This window comes from Syngnathus scovelli, chromosome 22, assembly GCF_024217435.2.
Source record: "Syngnathus scovelli strain Florida chromosome 22, RoL_Ssco_1.2, whole genome shotgun sequence".
Lineage (NCBI taxonomy): Eukaryota > Metazoa > Chordata > Actinopteri > Syngnathiformes > Syngnathidae > Syngnathus > Syngnathus scovelli.
In genome coordinates this window covers 4826567-4848736 of record NC_090868.1, presented here as the reverse complement: position 1 = coordinate 4848736, position 22170 = coordinate 4826567, and the positions used below count along the sequence as shown (strand labels likewise).

Sequence of the window (22170 nt, the reverse complement as noted above, 5' to 3'; positions counted from 1 at the left end):
GGCAACTTTCAAATGTTTTTTTTTTAAGCCACAAACACAAAAAACGTGTATTTGTAGTTCTAATAAGACACACCAGTAACTTAATTAGACTCTCTTGCGCCCTCTAGTAATAGCGGAATGAAAACGCACCCTCTGGCAAAATTGACAACACTAAACATTTTTAAGAAAATTTAAATTTAATATCCAATATACTCCCGCTACAAACCAACATACCCGAATAACCATGTGAAAAAAAAAACGAAAATGAACATTCAACTGCCAGATGTTATTACCACTGACTAAACATTCAACTGCAAAAAAGAACGTTTTAAAGGTTGCGTTTAAATGCCTCTCCCAATTTAATGGTGCATGCTGGTTAACTGCAAGTATAAAAATACGTTTTTTTCCCCCTCTCTCTTAAATTATAATTACTGTAAATGGATGCATCTTGCGATGCTGTCAAGTTATTGCTTATTTCTGTGCAATTGCGTCATAACAGAAGTAATATGCAAATTTAAACTCAATTCAAAGAAAACATGGCTCTCTGCGAGGTAGTGCAGTTTTGTCGAGATATCTTATGAAACTTCCAGTACAAAAAATAAACAATTGTAATGACATATTACTATGAAACACGTGTAGATGGAATAAACAAATATTCCTACAGAAAATTAGCATTTTCTTATGTGCCAATTGTACAATTTCAGTGTAATATTCCAAACAATAAAATGCTACATCAAATCAACTTTAGGCATCTTTCCTTCTTCAGAGGGTCAACTTTATTATTTTTTTTTTATTTCACCCCCATCCTTTGTGTGCTTTTTTTTTAAAAAAAGAGCCATCATTGTTTGAATTTTTGGTGGTATCCAGATCAAGTCCCAAAAAGCGTCATGGCCGTTAGCAAAAATTCCCAACGTAGGCCTCGTAGATGGTGTCCAGGAAGGAGTTGTCAGTCTGCAAAAGATCAAATGTTGTCACACATATAAACGCGCAATTTGATATTTTTTTTATCCTACCTGGATCAGGTGCAATAAGACTGCCTGGAGCTGGTTTCTAGACAGAACTCTGGTTTCCTTCTGAGGCGTGTAACTGGAGGAGGCGGATGGGTAGGGGTCTTGTGCGGTGGCAGCGGCTGGTGACGCCACATCCGATTTCACCTGAGAGAAGACGCTGGGGGAGAGGAGCAACGTCGGGGCCACGGTGGCTGGGATTCTCTGCGGAGAAGGCCCCTGAACACAACACAGGTAATTTAAGCTACATATGAAATACAGATTTTTTTTAATTGAATCGAGGGGACTAACTTTGAGATTTTTTTTACCAACCTGAAACTGCAACTTCGGGGCCGCCGTGGCCATGCTGGATGGCCCCTGGAAGCGAGGGGCCAGCGTGGGGCCGAGGCGCGGCGCTTCCGGCGGGGCCTGGCTTTGCTGCTGCTGGACCAGCTGTAACTTGTGGACCAGCTCGTGGGGGGAAAGTGCACCCGGGATGTGTGGAGGACCACCTGGGAAGGTCACAATTGTTTCTTTAGTCCCTAGCGTTTGTCAAGCACCAAAAAAAAAAGGTCCCACCTGCATGCGAACACGGCGCTGCACAACAAGGGGCAGCGGCGTTTTGGAAGAGTCTCTTGATTGGATCGGGTTGGTGGTGATGGTGCATCTGATGGTGGCAAACGTGCTGGTGCTGATGGCGATCCAGCGGAACGCCGTTGTCGCACAGCCGGTTTTCGGGCGACTCAGACAGCGTCTGAAGGACCCCGCTGGGAGCTTCCCTCTGCCCCTGCATGAGCTTCAAAATGGCCGGGCAGTGCTGATGGGGATGATGGGACAGGGCGTTTTCCTCCCGGGTGACTTCCTTGGCCGCCGAAGTTTCATAGGTGAGGGTGCGTGCGACGGGAGGGCGAGAGGCTTTTGTGGTTACCGGTGCGGCGGATGGAGAGGCGGAGTCAAGTTTGGGAGAGCGTTGAGGCTGAGAGCCAAATAAGGTAGCCAGAGAGAGCGACTTGGACTCGCTCGCATTGTTGTCCTGAAGACAGGAAAGCAAGAGTGGAATCAGGGAGGAGGTGCAAATGGCAAAGTGGTGATCGGTGCTGTACCGGAGTGGTTGGCTTGACGGGGATGGGTTTGATGAGGTTGGGCTTCCCGAACAGAACACCGCTGCCGCCAATTTCCTTTGGCTCGCAAGTCGATTTCTCCTGTTCCGCCACATAAACCAATTAATTACATCCGTTTGACTTGCATTCCTTTTTTTTTTTTTTGCAGATGTGTTACCTTGTCATACTGGCTGTGAGCTTTAGTCAGCATCTGGATGATGTCCACCACCTGCTCTTCATCCTGCACACCACCTGCACTTCCACTAGGGGGCAGCCAACCACCTTGCACCACCACTTGCTTCTGCTGGGTCAGTCTACACACACACACACACACACACACACACACACACACACACACACACACACACACACACACACACACATTTCCCGGTAAACGTAGTGTATTCATCTTCTGTAATTCAATTACATTTGAAGTGTTTGTATCGGAGCCAAGAATTAAGCAAGCGCTTACATTTTCATCCTCATGGCGATGCGCTGGCAGTCAGCCTTGTCGTAGAACCAAATGCCATGGATGACCACTGGGGAGAGGGAGAGGCCCGTTTTTCAATCAGCATCATAAATAGCAACAAAAGGTCTGCAAAAATCAAGTTAGGTCCTCGTAATAACCAAAAGTGGCCGCCCGATACCGAGACGAAGGTCAGCAGACGACGGAATGAGATTGCCGGCGTACCGCGCGGCCTCGCAATCCAATGAACGTGGCCCACTTTCCAGTCGAGCTATTAAATAGGGAAAATAAAAAAAGAAAAAAAAGTGGTGCAATACAGTTGAAAATAAATAATAATGATAAATAAAAAAAAATATATAAATTAAATAAAAAGATTAAAAAAAAGAAAAAGTGGTGCACTACAGTTGACTTTGAATCGTCAATTCAACTCGAAGTAGACCGAATAATAACAAACCCACAGCTAGGCTAATTTTGAGCTCGTAAACTTTTACCACAACATCGTAGCCCACCACGCGATGCGCATGTTTACACACGAGACCAGCGAGGCTGGACCTGCCACTGAGGTCGCCCCAGTTGAGCCTGGGAAAAAGTCAGCCCAGGACCAAATAAGTAACTACAGTGGGAGACTGCCCCGCCGAGTCACAAACACTTCACGGGTTGGACCGAGGATCAACGGCAAGGAGCTGGGGACAAGTGAGAAGATGTCGGTGTAACGGAAAGGAAAAAGACCAAGAGAGGGGAGCGTGTGAAAGAGTGAGGGTGGGCCACCAGCTGGACATAGAGGGGCTTCAAATCACTTCCCTAACTGAAGCGAACTGGAAGGACGCGACCGCATGACTCCGATCAAACTTGGAATTTTACGAGCATTTTGAAGGAGCCGGGGTCGCTGTAGGACGCTGCTTCCCTGAAGGGATGCCGTTAAGGACCTTGTCAGCACTCCTGCGTTAATGGGACCAAGACCTCCAATGCATTTCAACTAGTACAAATCCAGGCTGACCTGCTGAGAGGCACTTGTAGCCATGCTGAGAAGATTTTTCACCAGGAAACCCAAACATGAAAGACTGCAGGAAGAGCCCGAAGTACGATTTAAAGGCCAGCTAGTGTCGGAAACGGACCTGGGCTACACCTACGTGCGACCTGGAGGTAAAACCTTCTCGAGGAAATCAAACCCACCGATATTGTCGCCAATATTCTACGTCAAAAATTGTATTGGATATAAATGTATACTTTTTAAATAATCAGACGATTAATCGGTTATTGTATCGTATTCATGATATAGCAAGTTAATCAAGTTTGAATGATTATTTCATATATAGGGTCTTTGTAGTGTTAATAGTCCACATTTGGATCACAGTTTCCAAGTTGTTACCAGATAACGTGTTATAGTTGGACTTCTTTTACAAGACGTAAAGGCGTTTCGTCCACAGCTCAAAATACTCAGGAAGAAGCGGTATCTGCGCATCCCAATTAGAATCAAAACTCAAACCCCACAATAATTAACAAGCTTCCTGTCAAATGGCCAGTTGTCAGGCAGGGATAATGACTAGCTGGATGTACGCGTCCCATCCCGGAGTCGGTATCTCTGCTGTCTATTTTTAGCCCAGGCTGCCACTTAGCGCCAACCGCCATTCCCGGACGTTACGGCATTGCCGAGCGCAACGTGTTTGCTTAATGATAAGATTCCACGGCCTCGTCCGCGCGGAGGTCGTGGCACGCGGCGGGCAGAGTTACTGGGCCCTAAATTGGCGGATGTTAGTTTGCTAGCAAAAAATAATCACGACAGAGAGATACACAATACTGTGATTTTAAATTTCCATAATTGTCTGGCGTTGTTGTAGACATTCCATTCCTGTGCTTGTATCCTGCAGCTAGTTTGAATAGTGTTGTGACAGTTAGCCACATTAGCCTGCTAGCATTAGCTACACACCATTAGCGGCGAGCACGTAAGGTCATGCTATTTGCATACTGTAGCATCACCTAACGTGATGATTATTGGTTTTTGTTATTGTGGGATGATGTGGAATTTATTTTAAAACAGAGGCAGGAAGAAAGTGTGCGCACGTGTTTGCATTATCAGCGCCTGCTGCCATGCATCTAATCTCCACCGACCGCCACGGGAGTGCTGACAGGCTCTCGTCTGGCCGCCGAGACTCCGGCCGATAAAGAACAACTCCTTAAATGGAGGCGCGGTTCATCCCTAGCTGTCTGTTTCTAGCTATTTTACGGCCTCCATTTTGATGCAACATCCAGGAATAGTACGCAGGATGTCGGTCATGTTTACTTGACGTTTTTTCTTATTCGGTGGTAACTCTTACGCCGTGCGTTGCGGTAGAGCAGGAAGGGGTCCTGCAGCTGGAAGTCCAGGTCTTTGGTGATGGGCTCCGTCAGGTTCTCCATGCTGAGTCTGTTCATGATGGTGAAGCCATGTGTGGGCGAGGCCAGCCTAAAAAAACAAAAAAATACTTTGAATGCTTTTTTAGTTTGAGGAAATTTTGTAGACAGAACAACACAATTGTTGGTTTTCCGTTTTCCTGGTCGAGAGCAAAATCGCTTATTAATTTCAAATATGCATTTTAAATTATTTTATTGCTTGCTGGACTGTGAATGTCTTGTCGTTGTTACGGCCCCATTTTCCCTGATTTCTTTTTTGTCACAAACTGTTGTGCTACTGTCGAACCTTACAAGGACAAGTGAAGAAATGAAGTTGTATTTGCAGGTGCAATTTACCTCGTGTAGATGAACAGAGTGCCTTCCACTTCAGTCTTTTCCTGAAAAACAAACATGTTTATTACGATTTGTTACATTTGCAGAAAAATCAGCAGCTCTAAACTATTTTTAATTTTTTTAAATCGTATATAAAGTGCTCAAGTTAGGGGCAACGTTTGATATGCACTTCCAAAATAACAAATTTGCACATTATATCTTTAATCGTTGTAATTAATAATGATGAATGATCATTTCTTCAATAATAATCAATTAGTGGATAGGAAATAATTATTGTCCACATGCAACACGTGAAATCAAAACAAAAAGGACAATGGGCACAACAACAAAACTTAAATCTTCGTGCGAGTTCCTAAGCGCGGTTGCAGCATGCTAAGCTCCGTTAGCATCGTCCGTCGCACTGAAGTTGCAGCTGAGCTTACCCACTCATTGGTTCTGTTGTTGTACGTGTACAGGGCCACCTGGCTGGCCACGTCCACGATGTTGTTAATGTAGGGATCGTGTCTTTGCAAAGCGGCCAGGCTGATGTCCAGTCCTTTAGCGGTTAGACCTCCGCCGCTGTCTGCGCAAGTCGCTGTCATTGTTCCCTATGGAGATCTTAGCTAGCTAGTTAGCATAGACGGCTAAATTGAAAGAAGGCGAAATCAAAACAGATGCGTTGCGTGGAAATGCTTAGCCCGTTAATTGAATGGTAAATTAACCCCCAAAAATCGGAGCTTTCCAGCTACAAGTGAACCGATCGATTCGTTTTAATGTCAACAGGGAAATTGTAAACAAGCAGGCGTGAGTAATCGAGTTGCAGCGCTCGCGTTTTCACAGGCTGAGCAATCAAACCGGAAACATCGATGGAAAAGCGCTTTTGAAAATTAGATTTTTCAAACCTCAAAACTGCCCAACAATTGCTTGGAAAATAACGACGCCGGTAGTGTTTACGAAAAAAAAAAACTATTTGTGATATTTGGTTGTCATAATGTAACACCACAATTTAGCATATTACAATATTTTATTTAAATATTGAATACACATTTAACCTTCATGAATAGTGATTGAGTTTATAGTACATATGGTAATATGTGTAAGAATTTTTTTTTAAATGCATATCTTTTATGGTTTACTTGTTTAGTCTGTAATTCGTATTTAATTCTGTTACTCTTTTAATGTTTTGTCTAATAGTCGATGTTTCAGCTGTGGTCCTTGCTCTAGAAATAAAACTGAGTTGCGTACATGTAGTGTATATGTATCTGTTTAAGATGTTTTGCAGTGTCTAGAAGTAAAATTCTCTTAAACCGTCGAGAGTTGTTATATAATAACACAATTAGTGAACTGTATAAAATACGATTCAAGCAGATGTATTCTTTCCTAAAACAAAATATGGCACGGTACAGTACACGTTTGCATTTCCCATGAAATGCACTAGGGGGCGTTATGGGACGTGTAACACTAAGTTTTCCAGTCGTGTTGTGTGTGTGTTTAAGAATTTGTACAGCATGGATGCAGCATGTGGACATTTTGAAATTGTACTACAGAGCCTAGATACAAAATATCACTTGTATGCTAGCGCATGTTGTGTGCCTCGTAATTAGCTTGAAAATAATTGCCTGTGTCATCCACCAGGGGTTTGTTTGAATGTAAACATGTATTTGTCAGTGTGCATGTTTTCCGATGACGAGCCTAATGAGGCATCCGTCAGCCACTCAATATTATCAATACGCTGTGATTGGCTCCAAGTAACGATGGCAATGAGAGGGCAGTGAAAGAAGCCAGACTCGAGGGCGTGTAATGTGTTCTCTGCAATAAAAGTAGTGACATGACACTTTGGACACAGACACACTGTATCACATTAATAGGGGACGTCTCCTGATAGCACTTGATCGATGGAGACTATTCTAGAATTCATTTATTCTATTTAGAGACAAGCGAGAGTCGGCGGGAAGACGTGCGTTCAATACAAAGTGTGCGCCGCCGTGCAGGTGGATGCAATTTGCAAACGGGACGGTCGCGGTCGTGGAGGTAATGAACCGACGTAATTAAAAGATACACGACGCCTAATGGAGATATTGCCTCGTTTCCAAAGGCCTTCACCTTTGACCGAACGGCATATTGTTGGCTCGCCCCTGCATGGGATTGTGGCATTTCACTGTTTGTCTGCATCCTTCTTCCCAGAGAGCAGCCGATTTTTACCAAAGGGGGCCGGGACGTACAAATATAGAACAGCCATTCGATGCGCAGGCCGGATTATAGAGGATGCTTGTGTGTATGTGTGTGTGTGTGAGTCCCCCGGGTGCGCGTGTCTGTTCCCACGACCTGCCCTCCATCCGTGGTCCTTTCCTCCTCTTGGCCCTCCCGAACATAAAGTGGATAAAAAGTCTGCATGCCCCTGGTCAGTTGCCAGGTTTTAGGGATGTAAAAAGATAAATCATTTGTAAACTGTTTCAACTATTAATGTGACCATTACGGTGGAGGGAAATATGAGCGGTTCAAACTAGCATTCGCTCTTAGCTGTATGCAAAATAAAAAAAAATACTAGAACTGAAATTCTTTTATTGAGGGTGTGCACACTTACACAACACCATCATTTCTCGGCTCGGGATGGGCGTGTACCGATACTTTGTATCGGCGCCGATGCTCACGTTATTTTGAGGTATCAGGATTCTAATTTTGCTATGTTGAATTATATTGGTTTTTCTTTCAAATAATGTCATTGTTTTTGTATCGAAACTCCCCCCAAAAATTCTGTTATTTATTTGTGCTTTCCCCATCAAAAAGATGGAAGAAGTTTTGACAGTTCATTTTTTTCTTATCACAAATCTATTTGACCAGGGGGTGTGTAGACTTTTTATATCCATTGTAGCTCGAGCATGGTTTTGCTTACTCTGTTTTATCCGCTCGTCAGACTTCGAGTGGTTAAAAGTGACTCATGTTTATCAGTCAATGCACCGTATGTGTATTTTTTTTACATATATCGATGAGTCATTGAAAATCTTTATCCCATTACGGCACAGTGGGCGCGTAGTGTGCACTATGACCCTGAGCTAAATGAATACATGGCGAGTGTAGCGCTTAGCTTCACCCCCCGGATCACAGCATCGCCCGCAGCGAGATTGACATCATGCCGCTTTTATACTGGAAAGGCAAATTCAATGTCAAAGGCAATAATAATGATATTATGCTGTGGCTGGCATTATAATTACAATTTGAACTTGGCAATGTTGCCCTGCACATCTTAATGCGCTACACAGAGCTTTCTTGCTTTTACTTCCATCCTTGTCTTTTCCTCTCGCAGGTGCTTGAAAGCCTTAAAAAAAAAGATTTGATTTGAGTGGATTTGACACAACCGAGATTTGATTCAGTTAAGAGCTGATGACTTCATTTCATTAATATATTAGCGCAAATATGTAGCCATGTCACCAGAAAATTACTTTGGGCGCCTTGGGGTGGGGGCAGGACACGTTGACAAAGATGACGAAACTCTGGACAGTCCTGAAGGTCTTTTTTGGGGGGAAAAAAAAAAATCATGTAATTAAATTGTCAGTGTAATCGGCAAGCAATAAAAGCTTTCATCATTTTTTGTGCTCCGTGAAGAGCAGAGTCAAAGACGTTAGCACGGGCCAAAAAAAGGAAAAGCACGCCACATGTGTCTGAACTTTGACCTCTGTTCCTTCCTCTGCTAATTGAGACGAGTGGACCGCACATGTAAACATGTAAACCAATACACGTTTTCTTTATTTTTTTTTTTAAATATGACAAATCCCTGCCACGCATACAATCCCAAACAATGTCTTTTCTGACCAGTCTATTTAAAAAAAAAAAAAAATTAAACACACACACACACACATCTGGAAGCAGTCAGTGTGTGCAAGCACTCGGACGGAGGAGGAGGAGGGGTCTCTCTCTCTCTCTCTCTCACTCTCTCGCTCTCTCGCTTGCTCTCTCTCTCTCTTTCTCAGTGTGTTTGACTGCAGAGCTGCAAGAGCAGCAGAGGCAGACGAGAGAGCCCAAACTCCGGTCCACTTCCACACATAAACACACACACACACACACGCATAGAGCGAGCGAGCGAGAGAGCGAGCAAGCGACAAGAGAGGAGACCACCATGGACTGGATCGGGACGCGAGAGGAGCGCGGATGAGGATAGGACAGGACAGGATAGGACAGCCTGCTTTGCGCGCCTTTGTGGATTCCTGCCAGGCTCTCAGTGTGGATTTAACCTATTGGGAGATTTAACCCCCGCGATGGAATATTTGCACTCTTGTCATTTTCCAATCTTCCTCCACCTCCTCCTGCTCCTCCTCCTCTTCCTCCAGCAGCAGCAGCAGCGAGGATGCCAAGCAGCGATGCGTCTTTTGCGCACTTCCACTGACAGCGCCCGTGCTTTGCGAGCTCTTTTAAAGCTTTGAGGAAAGAAAAAAATAAATACCCCCCCCACCTAAAAAAAAAAATAAAAAATAAGAGGAAAGAAAAGCAGAGGAGAGGAGAGTGAAGATTGAACGCGGTGCTGCTCATGCTCGTCGCCTAGGGCCCGGATGTACCGAGGGATGCGCCGGTGCGTTTTGCCGACCGGTTCCGCCGACAGATCCCTCTTTTTTCTCGCCTTCACCTCCATCATGGGGATTAGGTAATATTCACTCCATCCGAAGATACCCCTCCCCTGCCGAGCGACGGGAATATCCACAAGCTGTCAGACTCACCCCCCCCCCCCCTTTTATTTCTTTTTTTTTTTTTTTTTTTTGGAGGGGGGCTATTCCCCCCCCCTCTTTTCAATCCATTTACGCATAGGGAGAACCCTGGACTACATTTATGGTAAATGAAAGCAAAAACATGTACATCCCGGAGGACACCCTTGAGAACCATCAAGGTATGTGATTTTATTTTTACGGCCCCCACCACCCCCCAAACTGTCTTGTGAGTGTTGATGATGGAGGGGAGGGGGAGGAGGGCAGCCGGGAAGTTCGGAACGAGGCCTCTCGCACACATGTGGCGTCATGGGTGGGCGTACGGGTCAGTCAACAGGCTGTTGCAGAAGTGACGGGGGGGCGTGGGGGGCGGGGGGGGGGGGGGGGGGGGGGGCAACAACATTATTCCCAACAAGTATTGCAGAGTTTCTCGCTCGTCCACATGGTGGATCGGGATTTCGCCCATGGCCGGCGAGGAAAGGGTCTGTTTGCATTGCGCAGTGTGAACGCGGCGCCTCCTTCCACCCACGTTGCGGTGTGCAAAAAAAAAAAAAAAAAAAGCTGCCCCCCTTTTCCATCCTTCCGACGGGTTCTTAACGCCATCGTCTTTCTTCTTCACGCGCCTCATCGTCGTCATCCTCTCCGGTGTCTGCTTCCATCAGTTCAGCCTACCTTCCCCGCCTTGCATGGCGACAGGTTCCATAGCAACAGGGAGATGAGGAGAGCGGCGGCGAGTGTGTGCGTGTGTGTGTGTGTTTGCATCCGTGTCGCAGTGAGACACGCAACGGCTCATCATACATGAGCCATCCTGTTAATTTTTACACGCGGGCGGCACGGATGCCAGGCGTGTGTCATAATGCAGTTTCAAAGGTGACCCCAGTTGACTTTTCCGAGCTGACTCAAAATGTTTCTGGAGTAAGACAGCACAAACTTTTTTTTTTTTTTTTTTTTTTTCCTGGCGGCGGGATGACTGAAATACTGCCTGGTACTTTATTGGAACGACAGCAGACAGTAATCACACTGAATGAAAATATAAAGAACAATTTAATTTTTATTCATATATCGATACCAAACAATTCAGTGTTACAATTTAAAATGTTGTTGTATATTTTGAAGTAAAATTTCTGAACAATGTTAGAAATATTTTGTGTACGAAGAAACTGGCTGTCAACAGGTGAGCTGTCGTTACCTGACGACACTGTGATGTCATTTTCAGTCGACCCCAAGTAGCAGTAAAAGACAAAATGGCCGCTCCTAAAACCAGTTGGCCTTTTCTTGCCCATTGACGGCAATAGACATCAAATTTCCTTTTTAACTGGGATGGAAGTGAGTTTAGACTAATGTGGGTGCATATAATGTATTGCATTAATAAAAAAATCGACTTTACGTCCTCTTTTAGTGTACAGATTGTTGTGAATATAGTTGTGCGATAAACTTAATGACGGTCAATAACATTAATAAATACAGTACCATCGCCAGTAAATAATCCCATTTATTTTACAACACCAGTGACAAACTGTTGCGATTTATGTAGACGTGGAGCTTTTGCCCGTGGAATGTACAAATACTATAATCCCCACGTAATCCTCCCAGGTGGACGTAATTCACAGGAAATTGTTTGGGAATGCCGTGATTGACGGAGATTAAACTCTATTCTACAATCTTACACTTATGCAGACACTTGAGTTTGACCCCATCATCATGGTTTAGCAGCATTATTAACAAATTTTAAGCGCTATTCTCTTATCAGATTTTAATATTCATACTGGTCCTGTTTGATCAAAATGAGGTCCCGCTTCTTAAAAGTGGCCCTCTGGGTCATCCCATCAATCTTCGTGTCCAATTCAATAGACTGACTCATCACGGGCTGCCTTCCAGCTCTCGTCACCTTTTAGGACCAGTGGCTGAGGAATTTGGAGTTTGTCCGGGGGAGGTGTTTTCAGCACCACGGACAGTTCATTCATTATTATTGCTCTATTGACAGTTCTGTGGCACCCCATGCTGCCGTGTCACTGCCCGGACCTTCTTGGCGATTCATTCGGAAGATACATGCTCTCGTTTGAAGAGTCGAACCGAATCGAGTCGTACCACTTTCAAATCGAAGCGTCCTGGAATCATTCTGCATCTGTCTTTTATGAAGAACTGCACAACCCTAATATATATATAGTGTAATATTAATATAAGATACTGTAATATTGCCAGTTTTGTGTGTGTGTGTGTGTATGAGCCTTTTTGTCAGAGCGAGAGGTTCAAGCAGCTCTACTGGCGGATGTAATGAGTGATTAAAGGCCAATCCGCGTTAAAGATATTTGTAGTGCCTCGGAGGGTCGTCACGGCTTCAACTTAAATGCGCGCCTCAACAACAGCTGCTCTTAATATACGACGCACATTCGCTCGGGCCCAGGTGACGCTCGGGTGGGGGGGGAAGCAACCAAAAGATGAGAAGGGAGCCCGAACGTGAACGGATGGATGGAAAGGCGGAGTAGGGTGGAAGAAAGAGAAGGATTATCCGTGACTGTGACTCGCTTAAGCCGCCGGCGTGGTATCGGAAATCCATCCCAAGGCTGTCCTCTGCTCTTTGGCGCTATCACGGCCTCCGTCTTCATTCCTCATGTTGTGCTATTACGGCCTCTTTGTATGTGCACGCCTCTTTTGATTTGTGCGGCCTAATCTTTGTTCCCTGCTTATCTTTTACACACAAACACACACACATGTGCTCACCCTCATATATTGATCCGCCTGAAGCCGCCACAGGAAATAATGACTTGCTATCTCATACACTGTTATTTATTTTTTCTTAGGGTGCACACTCATGCTTGATCACCTGGAGTGAACCCGCAAACAGACAGATGAGACACATAGCTGCCTTTTATTTCGATTCAACATAAATAAATAAATAAATAAATAAATAAATAAATAAATAAATAAATAAGCTTTGAATGACAGTGGACACATTATTAGGTACATGTCTAATGATATTCTATTGCATCGGACTGATAGCTGTCCCTAATGTTTTGACTTGAAGTATCGATACCTCAAGTACTTCTGATATATAAAATGTCATGAATTAATTACACAATGAGCTGAAATTACTTTTCATTGTGACACAGATGTGTCAAACATTCGCAGTATAGCACCAACTACTGCCAAGGAGGACTTGGCCATTTTTTGTCTAAAGTGTCGGTGCCTGGTATTGGCAGCCCCCACAAACATCCTAACGATACATCTCGGTTTGTCTTGCGATAATCTAAATTCATAGACCAAAAGGAAACATTTCTGAATAGTCAAATTCAGTCTTGCTCCATGCTGTCGTCGTCGTGTGTGTCAGGCTCCAGAATTGCCGCAGTATGCGGTGCGCCCCCTTCTTTGCCGCCACATTTCATTACCAAGAGAGCGTGAGTGCGACTCGTTTTGCGTGCGTTTGTTTCCCCAAGTTCCACGTGTGGCTGAGGGATGAGCGATGAGGGAAGGCAGCTGTCTATATTATTCATAGCCAGCCGCGCTTTTCACTTCTTTGCCTCCATCTCATCGCTGCCCTGGCCACCCTTCTTCTCTCATCTCACAAAGAGTCTTTAACTCGACCCTATCCATTGTTTTTTTTTTTTTTTTTTTGGAGCGGGGCGGGCTGGTTTCCATCTTTAATCTGAGGCGGTTCACTCTGAGTTTACCGGTTGGTTCGATGGCTGTTTTTTTTTTTTTTTTTTTTTTTTTCTTGTGAAAAGGATCCGTCACAGTGCTTTAGGAGGGGAAACGCGAAATAGAAATTTGCAAGTTATTTTCCAGTAGTCCATCTTAATTTGACTTTGACACATAAACAAATTAACTTTAATCAAATCTGGTTAATTGCAGTTCACAGTTACTGGCCATACACTGGCGGAGCTAAAGTGGGGCGTTACGGGGGCACTGTCCCCCCCCTTAAATTTACAATCCTTAATTAATATTATGACAAATTATCAATTACGACTAACCTACCTTATTTTTTTTTAATTTCTTGTATGTACCACCGCATTTTCGTGTTGCTAACAGCCAATACAAATGCGATTCAGTATTCGACACCCTGTGGTCGCATTTTTAGGCCCCAGAATTCCAAGGTGGTGAAAAAAACACACACACACACTATGTTCAGTGAGTGACACCCTGCAGGGGGACAGTTCCAAGGCAAGCCAGATTAAACCCGAGTGAGTGTGTGTTCTCTTGCCCCCGGCTGCGTTCGGATGCTCAATTTGCGGGCATCTTCTTGCCGTTGCAAGTCTGCCGCCGCCGCCATTGCTGGATGGCTTCTCGGGGGCAAAGAATCACAGCTAACAAAAGTCCGCTCTTTGGCCTGCGGCTTCTAACATTCGCTGTCACTTTCTTTAGTCACAGGGAGAGGTTAAGGGAAGCTGAACCCTTGAGATGGGGTTTTTTAGCCAATAAAAAAAGCCTTTTAGATGGAAATAAGTCACATATTTGTGGTATTAATAGAAGTATATTTTTGTCACTATAGTAGCCTGTGAAAACATTGAGATTTGCCACTAAATGATCTCGAAAGCTATTTTTGTCTTTTAAATTGCAGTTTACCAAATCTGTTTTAAGTGTCCAATTGTTTTGTCATTTTCGAGAAATAACTTATAAAAGTAAATAAATAAATAAAAATGAATAAATTAAATAAAAATAAAATCTGCTGTGCATCTTAAAAAAGGAATTACATGTGTATTTCAAACATCCACACAACTTTGGTCTACCAAAGTTGAGTTAGCTTAATGCTAACAAACAATGCAAAACGCCATAGGCAGGCTAAGGAATAGCATTGGTGGTGTTATAACACTTTTAGCAACCAATATTTAAGCACTGCTGAACCTTGTGAAAATGTTCCAAAACTAACTTTTTTGTTGTTTTATATAGATTAAAAGGTGCATCTAGTGTCCGATAATGTAAACAATTAGCATTTTTATTATAAGTAAACAACTAGAAGTCAAAGAAATTGCCAAAGTTGAGCATTTGGAACCTTAACTGCGCTCCAACCGCATGAGCAAATGTCACAGAGTGGTCTGACTTATCATTAACGCGATTAGGGCCCGCTTTGGCTATCGCGCGGAATGGTCGCCATGGCGACAAAAAGCCATTAGGCGTCTCCGCCCGGCCGGTCTCTTTTGAACACCGTCCGGCTTAACGAGCTGTGCGCAATTTTTACCGGCCTCTTTCTGCCTGTCGACCCGTCGCTCGCCGTCCGCTCTGCTGCGACAGCACTTTTATGGCATCCTGTCCCGATCTGCCCGTTGCCGTGGCGACCGGGGCTGCTGGGATGGAGAGGAGGCGGGAGAAGGCTAAGGTTAAACAAAAGGACGGCTAAATTGCTTCATTTCCTTGAGTGTGTTTCCTCTTTACTCGTTTCTTGGTTTTATCTTCTACTCCAGGCGAGGCGTTCCGCTTCGCAATGACCCCACTATGTAGGCCGGAACAGTGTCCTTGAATGTGCATAAAGACAAGTATGTGTGTGTGTGTCCTATGCCAGCCCATCTATCTAGGCCAGTCTTGATGTGTGCGCAGACCATTTCCCAGCAGACCACACTGTACATACGTGTGTGCGTGTGTGTGCATAGCGGTCCACTTCCCAAAAGACCAGACTCACTTTCACACTCTGGAGTCATAATGGCTAAAACAGGCTTGTTACCGGACTCCTTTTGCAGCGTGTGTGTGTGTATGTGTGTGTGTGTGTTTGCACAGAGCCATATCGAAAGGGATGTTTAAACCATTCACGAGGGCAGCAAATACCAGTAATGTCCTTCTTGGACACTTGTGGAATACAAAATGTTCTCCTTGCAATAAAATTGATTGTGCGTGTGTGAGTGTGTGTGTTACACCAAAGTCACCCAGTATGGAAATGAGTTTGGGAAAAAGGACAGTGTGGGCGTGGCTTTCCTCTCTTGTCCATGTCTCTCTTGTCCCCCCCGAGTGTGTGTTATTTGTATTCCACAACAATATATGTTATTTTAATTTATATTTTTTCATCCCCTCCTTTCGGGATAGTATTGGCCCGACGGCTACGGTGATGTCATCAGCAGTGGCGACGGCGCAACAATTGGTCGTCTGTTGTCATGTCAACTGAAAAGAGAGCAAAGGAAATAGGAAAGGATGCGAGAGGACTTTTTGCCTTCTTCTTTTTTGTCTTCTACCCGCAGTGTGATAAAGTTGATGATTAACGACGTTACCTCAGCGTGGCGGGCGGCGTTACCGTGGATACGCCACATCAAATAAACACCTTGTTCCGACGAGAGGAAGCAGGGGAGAGGGTGAACAAAGAGAGGGAGCAAATGGAAGGTGGTGCGTCGTTCTACCCAAATAGCTAGCTGCCTTACTGATGTTTAATCACATCACAGACAGGATCCGATTGGACGATGCTGAAATATCGATATTTCGATACCAGCGCGACCAATACCGTTGATACCGATACTCCGGAAAGAAAATGCTGTGGCTTTGGTGGCCTCTTAAAACCAAGCAACTATGTTGAAGTTACTCAACTATTTTTATTTTGAATAACTGAAATAATCAGATTGCACAAGTGTGCACACCCTCATAATTGGAATTTGGTGGGTTTCAGAATTGATCACTGGCATTCAAATGACTAATTCGAAATTAGTGCACTCCTGGGACAATTGAAAAAGGCCTCTGAACTACCCCAAAGAACCTTAAATTGTTCTAGTAGGCTTTTGCTGACCTTTTTTTGGGCTTTCTAGTAAAAGCCTGAAAGTTTTGTGACCACTATTTGAAACAACTCAGAATTCTCTCCAACTTGTCTAATGACCCAGTTCTGTGGTTGCTGTCAATCTGTTGCTGTTCTGCGGCCACTTAAATGCTGACTGATTCAATGTCCTTGGCTTGGTGGCGCATGTTACAAACCCACTGTGGTTTCATCCTTTTCCTTCCCCTTCACTTCTCCTACAAAAGTTCCATTTTGGTTGATGTACCAATTTCAGCCCGCGTAAGAAGCCGCTGATGAATTTGCCGATATCTTCCTCTTCGCACATGGCAGCGGTCCCCGGAGACTTTTCCATCTCTCACTGTGGTATTTAAAAAAAAAGAAACTGAGATGTCTTCATGCTTCTCCCTTGGACACCTTTTTTTTATGTATTCATATCATCATGCTAATGCATTTTTTTAACTTGCGCCAGCGCTAATTTTGGCTAATGGCTCAACAAGCGTTAACGATGTAGGACGTCAAATCGCGTCGCATCAGGGCTGATTGGAGCGCAGATGTCGAGCAACTTCGCGGAATGCTTCATTTAAAGGAAAAAAAAAGGGGAAATCACTTAATTATCTTTCCCAATGTTTCTTCATTTAGCTAAACGTCATCCCTGTGGGATGTGGATATGATCAATTTGTAGATGGCTTGTTGATTTTGCCCATATTTGTCTTAATTGCTTGTATTTCTTGGACTAGTTGGACAAGGTCTTGCAATCAAAGTAGATTCGATGGCTCCCAGTTTGCACTAACGGCAACTAAGTATGATTGAGATGCATTCCTGCTATATTAGCCTTTAGCATGCTACTTGCAACTCAGATAAATATATCGCCACATCTTTGAGGTTATTATATATGAGTTCATGGCTGATTTTTGTTTTTTGGCAGCGCCTCCTTGCGTCTGAGCAGGCTCGTTTGCTGCAATCTGATTGGCCGCTTGATTGGAAGCTTCCAAGATCACAGCAAGCATGTATGCATATTTGCACTACGCTAAGCATAAAGACACATGTGGTATATGAGCTCTTGGACCTTTTTTTGCTCTAGGGTTCATTTAGTCGCTGTCTTTGTGGTCGTTCTTGTGCGCGTTTTTGTGTGTGTGTCTGTCGGGCATCTGGTGGCCATCAGACTTAATCGCCAAGGCTTCTTTTAACTGCCTGTGTACAACTGACCCGATTTAAGAATTTGGCAAAAAGTGAACAATTCTCCAGTAAAAGAGACTTTGGGCTTTTAATGTCACTCACATCTCAGGTTGACTGTAGAAATAAATACAAAACAAAAACAGTTTGTATTTAAAATAACCAAACATGCCTCTGCTAGCTTAATGCTAACTTATAATGGATTGAGTACGTATTGACACTTTTGACAGTTGTGCAGTTAGAATGAATTTTAAATGAACCGCATTTGACATAATCTGTCACACGTACCTGCAATTCATGTATACATAATCTCAACTAGCATTTCTTTCGGTACAGACGAAGACCACATGAAAAGAATAAGCGAGGCAGCGGAGAAAAGGAGACTTGTGACGGTCTCACAATGTGTGAAATGGGCCCATCACACATCGAGGCTCTGAAGAATAGACAGATAAGGACGCGGCTGTTCCATTTAAATGTGACGCGAACAGCAACGGTGTTAAACGCCACCGGCAGGGAGGAAATCAAAAGCTTATGCTGCTTTTATGGCCTGCATGGTAGTGTATATCTATAGGCCCAGGTCACGCTGGGCCTATGAGGTAGGGCGGTAATTTGCAGGGCTGAGTCAAGGCAGCTCGCCGCTGTCAGCGAGGACCGGTCAGGCCCTGGAAATGATAAATCAGCTCTTGCGCTTCTCGTTGTAACACCACCTTACCTTCTATGGTCTTTGCACCCTCCGCTCCTCATGATGATGATGAGGGTAATAAAATGCGCTAGTTGCCAGGCGTGTTTCTCAGTTCTTTCAGCTGTAACTATATAAATTTTAGCTAGCATCAAGGACAAGCAATTCTTTTTCTTTTTTTTTTTTTTTGCAGTCTCTTGTTGCTAGGCGGATTTTATAGTGCTCAATCAGAGGGGCGTAAATCATATTCAGTGGTGTCTTTAGATACACTTTGAACTAAAACACTCTCCCTATTCCAATGCTATTAATCTGTTCCAGATTTTTAAAAACTTTGTAAAAGAGCGCCCCCTGTTGTATCTGGAGGGGCACTGCCCTTCGCCGATTTATTAATTTACAGCCAGTTCATATTTTTCCATTTCTGTGTTTCATCATTAGCTGGTGTCTGGCTTTGTTTCAAATCAAACTTCTCATTGGACTGTCAGCTTAGTTAGCACTCACAATTTCCAGTATCGATCAGCACCTCTCAACCGTGACTTTGTTCTCGCCGCGAGAGGGATTATAGCACCCGGCGCCGCCAGCTGCACTCCGTCCAACTTGTTTACCATCAAGGAGGCAAGGTCGGCGGGCAAGCTAGCGTTCGTTATCGGCACCTTTTCACTCGCTAATTGAGGCTAGTTTGCCTTTTTGTTTTTTGTAGAAGCGTCTCAACTAATTTCAAAGCAACGCAATCTCGGCCTCAGCCTTCCACAAAGCAATAATGAATGTCAAGTGAGGGTCTCCAACTGTGACATCAGTGACAGATGCTGCCTGTCTCCATAGCAACCAGGTTTAACAGTTTGTTCAATAACCAAACGCTTTAGTTTCAAATCGCACTAAAAAATAGCAAGGGCGGTGGTCTTCGCCTTGTCAGCTTGCGGACGGGGTAATTGAAAAAGCGTCTTATCGCACATATGTCCAGTGCAAAGAGGGACATGAGATAAGGTTTATTTATAGCCAGATCATCAAATTAAAGCAGGCGTGCACTAAGGTAAGGCGGCCTGGAGCAAACTGTGGCGAAATAGATTTAATAAGTCGTTGAGTTTAACCCGACTCATTTCGATCCTTGACTTAACATACGGTATAAAAGATCAAGGTTATTATGAAGATGTTAATATTTATCTAGTTTGCTAGTTAGCTAGCTAGCTCTTGATAATTCATGCTTAGCTCGCTAGCTCACTAGCTTAATGCTTATCTAGCGTTATGCTAGCCTAATGCTATCTAGCTAGCTATCGGTTCTAATAATAGCTCACCGGCATTGTGATTTCCTAGGATCGTTTTAGAAATAATCATTCAAAGCTGTGTCCATCCACAAAGAATATCACCCACCTTTGTCCGGTAAGCTTTCTGAAGGTCACCTTGAGGGAGGCGCGGCCCAGCTGCCGTGATTTGTAATGCACGACTAGGTCTGCCCGCATGACCACCCTCTATTAGCCCACCGCAAATTACATCCGCTCTGGATTCATAATGTATTCACCACGCACGTGCGCGCACACGCGGAATAAGATGAATACGTGTCGAGGCCCCGTGATGTACAACTTGACGCGCTGGCAAACACACAATGCTGTTGTTTGGTGACAATCAGAGTTCCCTCCTAATGGATGGCTTCATCAAGAAGTAATGAACGTGGAGTGGCGCCACACGGCGCTGATTAACACGTATGATGGAGGGAACCAGAGAAGAAAAAAGACGTCATGTCTGATTGAGTGTTTACGTACGGGGGTAACGTGTAGCCTCGCAGGGTGTGTGCAATTATACCACTTTCTAGTCCCCATTAGGTCGTTAGTTGCTATGGTAGTTTATCTTTCCGACCTATCAAACTCAGCGTCCAATTAAATCTATTTCTATGATAGCCAGAATGATAGGAACACCTGCACCATCTGCCTGCTTTTTATTGGTTGTTTAAAAATGCAGTTACCAAAGTTTTCTCCGTCCGGATATCCAAAATACACCATCCCACCCCTCCCCTCGTTATTTTTTATTTTTTATATCACGTCTTTTTGTGATTCGCATCATCTCCCGCCTCCCTCTCCCCAGCCTCTCTCGCTAGGTGTTATTTTTGGGACCGCCTGGTTAATTTCAGCAGGAAGTCAAGCGATGTGCCAAAGCAAAGTGGAACGCGCGCAAAGAATGTCAGGAGACGTCGCAAACGCTTTTATGCTGTTTCCGTCCGACGTTTGTAAAAATGACTTTTAAAGGTGTTTGAAGTTAAATGGTTGGATTGATCACACGTTTTGTATGGTCAATAAAGGTTTGAGATTTTTTGTCATGGTATAACAGAGCACCCTAAGATATATTTAGAAATAACACTATTTTGCCTAGCAACAAGCATCTAGAGAGACTTTTTTACAACCACGAAAAAGTTTTGCAAATTCTAAATGGATCAAGTGGTTGTCCGTGCAGTTTAATGCAGTTTTTCCGAGCATGTAGCCTAGCTAAGTGGCGGGAGCCTCAAGCTAAGCACATGAATCAATCACTTAGATTTACTTTAATTAAACCTTTTAGATGGCGCGCCAACAGTTTTGCTCCCTTCCATCCGGCATTGATTTCTCTCCCTGTGTGTGATGCTCATCCGCACCAAACTTTTTGGGTGGTGAGGAAAGTGTGTGTTAAATAATTCAACCGTCGCCGGGCGGGCCTGCTAATGCTGAGTGCGAGCTTTGAGAGGCCGCAGAGTGGAGACAGCCGATTATAGCGTATTAGCGGCAAAGGAGGATGATGGCGGTTATTAATTTAATAACAGCTAATGGAAGGATTGTGTCGTTTGTGAGCATTGAAAAAAACAAAGTAGGATTTGCTGTATACACATCGTTGGTATTCGAGTAGAACACCTCCACCAAAAAAAATCATTGTGAAATTAAATCCAAAACAGACAGAATTACTTTTAAAACCGAACAATTTTGCCTGCAAGCTTAATGCTAACATGACGTGCTAATGATTAGCATTGAAAATCGTTGTTAAGATTTTTGAACACAAACTCTCCTGTTGAAGCTTATTGAGTCACAAAAAGTAAAGTTAAAAATAGATTATGCTGCCCCCGGTGGCTAAAGCAGGCACACCATCAGGAGCCGCACCAAGAATTTAATTGAAGCATTAAAACAGGATGCACAAACTGTTTAATATGTTATGTTCTATTTAGAATAATTATTTTATTACTCTATTTTAGAATGTACATTATTAGCTTAAAATATGAATCAATATTTTCGGTGGAATGACCCTCGCTCGAAATGTTCCATCTCACGAGGCTGTCCTCGAATAAATCAATCAAATGTAATAATTAATTTGCATCGCTACGGAGGACTAATGAGTAAGCATGAGTGCCCTAAGAATGAGGCCCGTGACCAAAAGGCCACAGGTTTGATTCCCACAAGTGACTTTAAGTGACTGCCCAAGGTTGTGGTTTCCATAGCAACACTATCCGTCATCGTGTGTGTTTGTGAGTGACAGCAGCAGGTTGCGCTTGGTGTCCTGATGTAGACACAGGTGGAGCAACACTCTCTCGCTCTCGCTCTCTCTCTCGCTCTCTGTTACATGGAGGTCGATCGCCCTCGGGTGTCATGGCTGCAGATGAATAATTCACCCGCAGGACCTTTTCACAGCCTCTCTGACTGGTCTAGACACACTCTCAGGTTTTTTTTTTCTCCTCCCCCTTTTTTTCCCTTTTTTGTGTAA

At 44.0% G+C, this 22170-nt stretch overlaps 2 protein-coding genes across 5 annotated transcripts in view; one reads left to right on the top strand and one right to left on the bottom strand.

Moving 5' to 3' along the window:
* Window positions 1-157: 157 nt before the first annotated feature.
* dcp1b (decapping mRNA 1B) lies at window positions 158-6066 on the bottom strand. 2 transcript variants are annotated; one of them, XM_049761537.1, is made up of 10 exons: window positions 5678-6066; window positions 5259-5299; window positions 4847-4974; window positions 2538-2604; window positions 2244-2379; window positions 2069-2167; window positions 1545-1998; window positions 1299-1477; window positions 993-1205; window positions 158-930 (listed from the first exon to the last, which is right to left on the bottom strand). In XM_049761537.1, the coding sequence occupies exons 1-10, from the start codon at window positions 5834-5836 to the stop codon at window positions 874-876; spliced, it is 1533 nt and encodes a 510-aa protein (XP_049617494.1). In that variant the 5' UTR covers window positions 5837-6066; the 3' UTR covers window positions 158-873. The 2 variants fall into 2 exon arrangements, with proteins under 2 accessions (XP_049617494.1, XP_049617496.1); XM_049761539.1 differs by having other exon boundaries at window positions 993-1210; window positions 1310-1477.
* cacna1c (calcium channel, voltage-dependent, L type, alpha 1C subunit) overlaps window positions 2476-22170 on the top strand; it is an 87411-nt gene continuing 67716 nt past the window's right edge. Inside the window, exon 1 of one of the 3 annotated variants that reach the window (XM_049761532.2) lies at window positions 2476-3674. In XM_049761532.2, coding sequence (XP_049617489.1) covers window positions 3551-3674 — 124 coding nt within the window. In that variant the 5' untranslated portion in view covers window positions 2476-3550. Of the gene's footprint in view, window positions 3675-9193; window positions 10111-22170 lie in introns of those variants that run through there. The other 2 variants (XM_049761533.2, XM_049761531.2) reach the window with 2 other exon arrangements.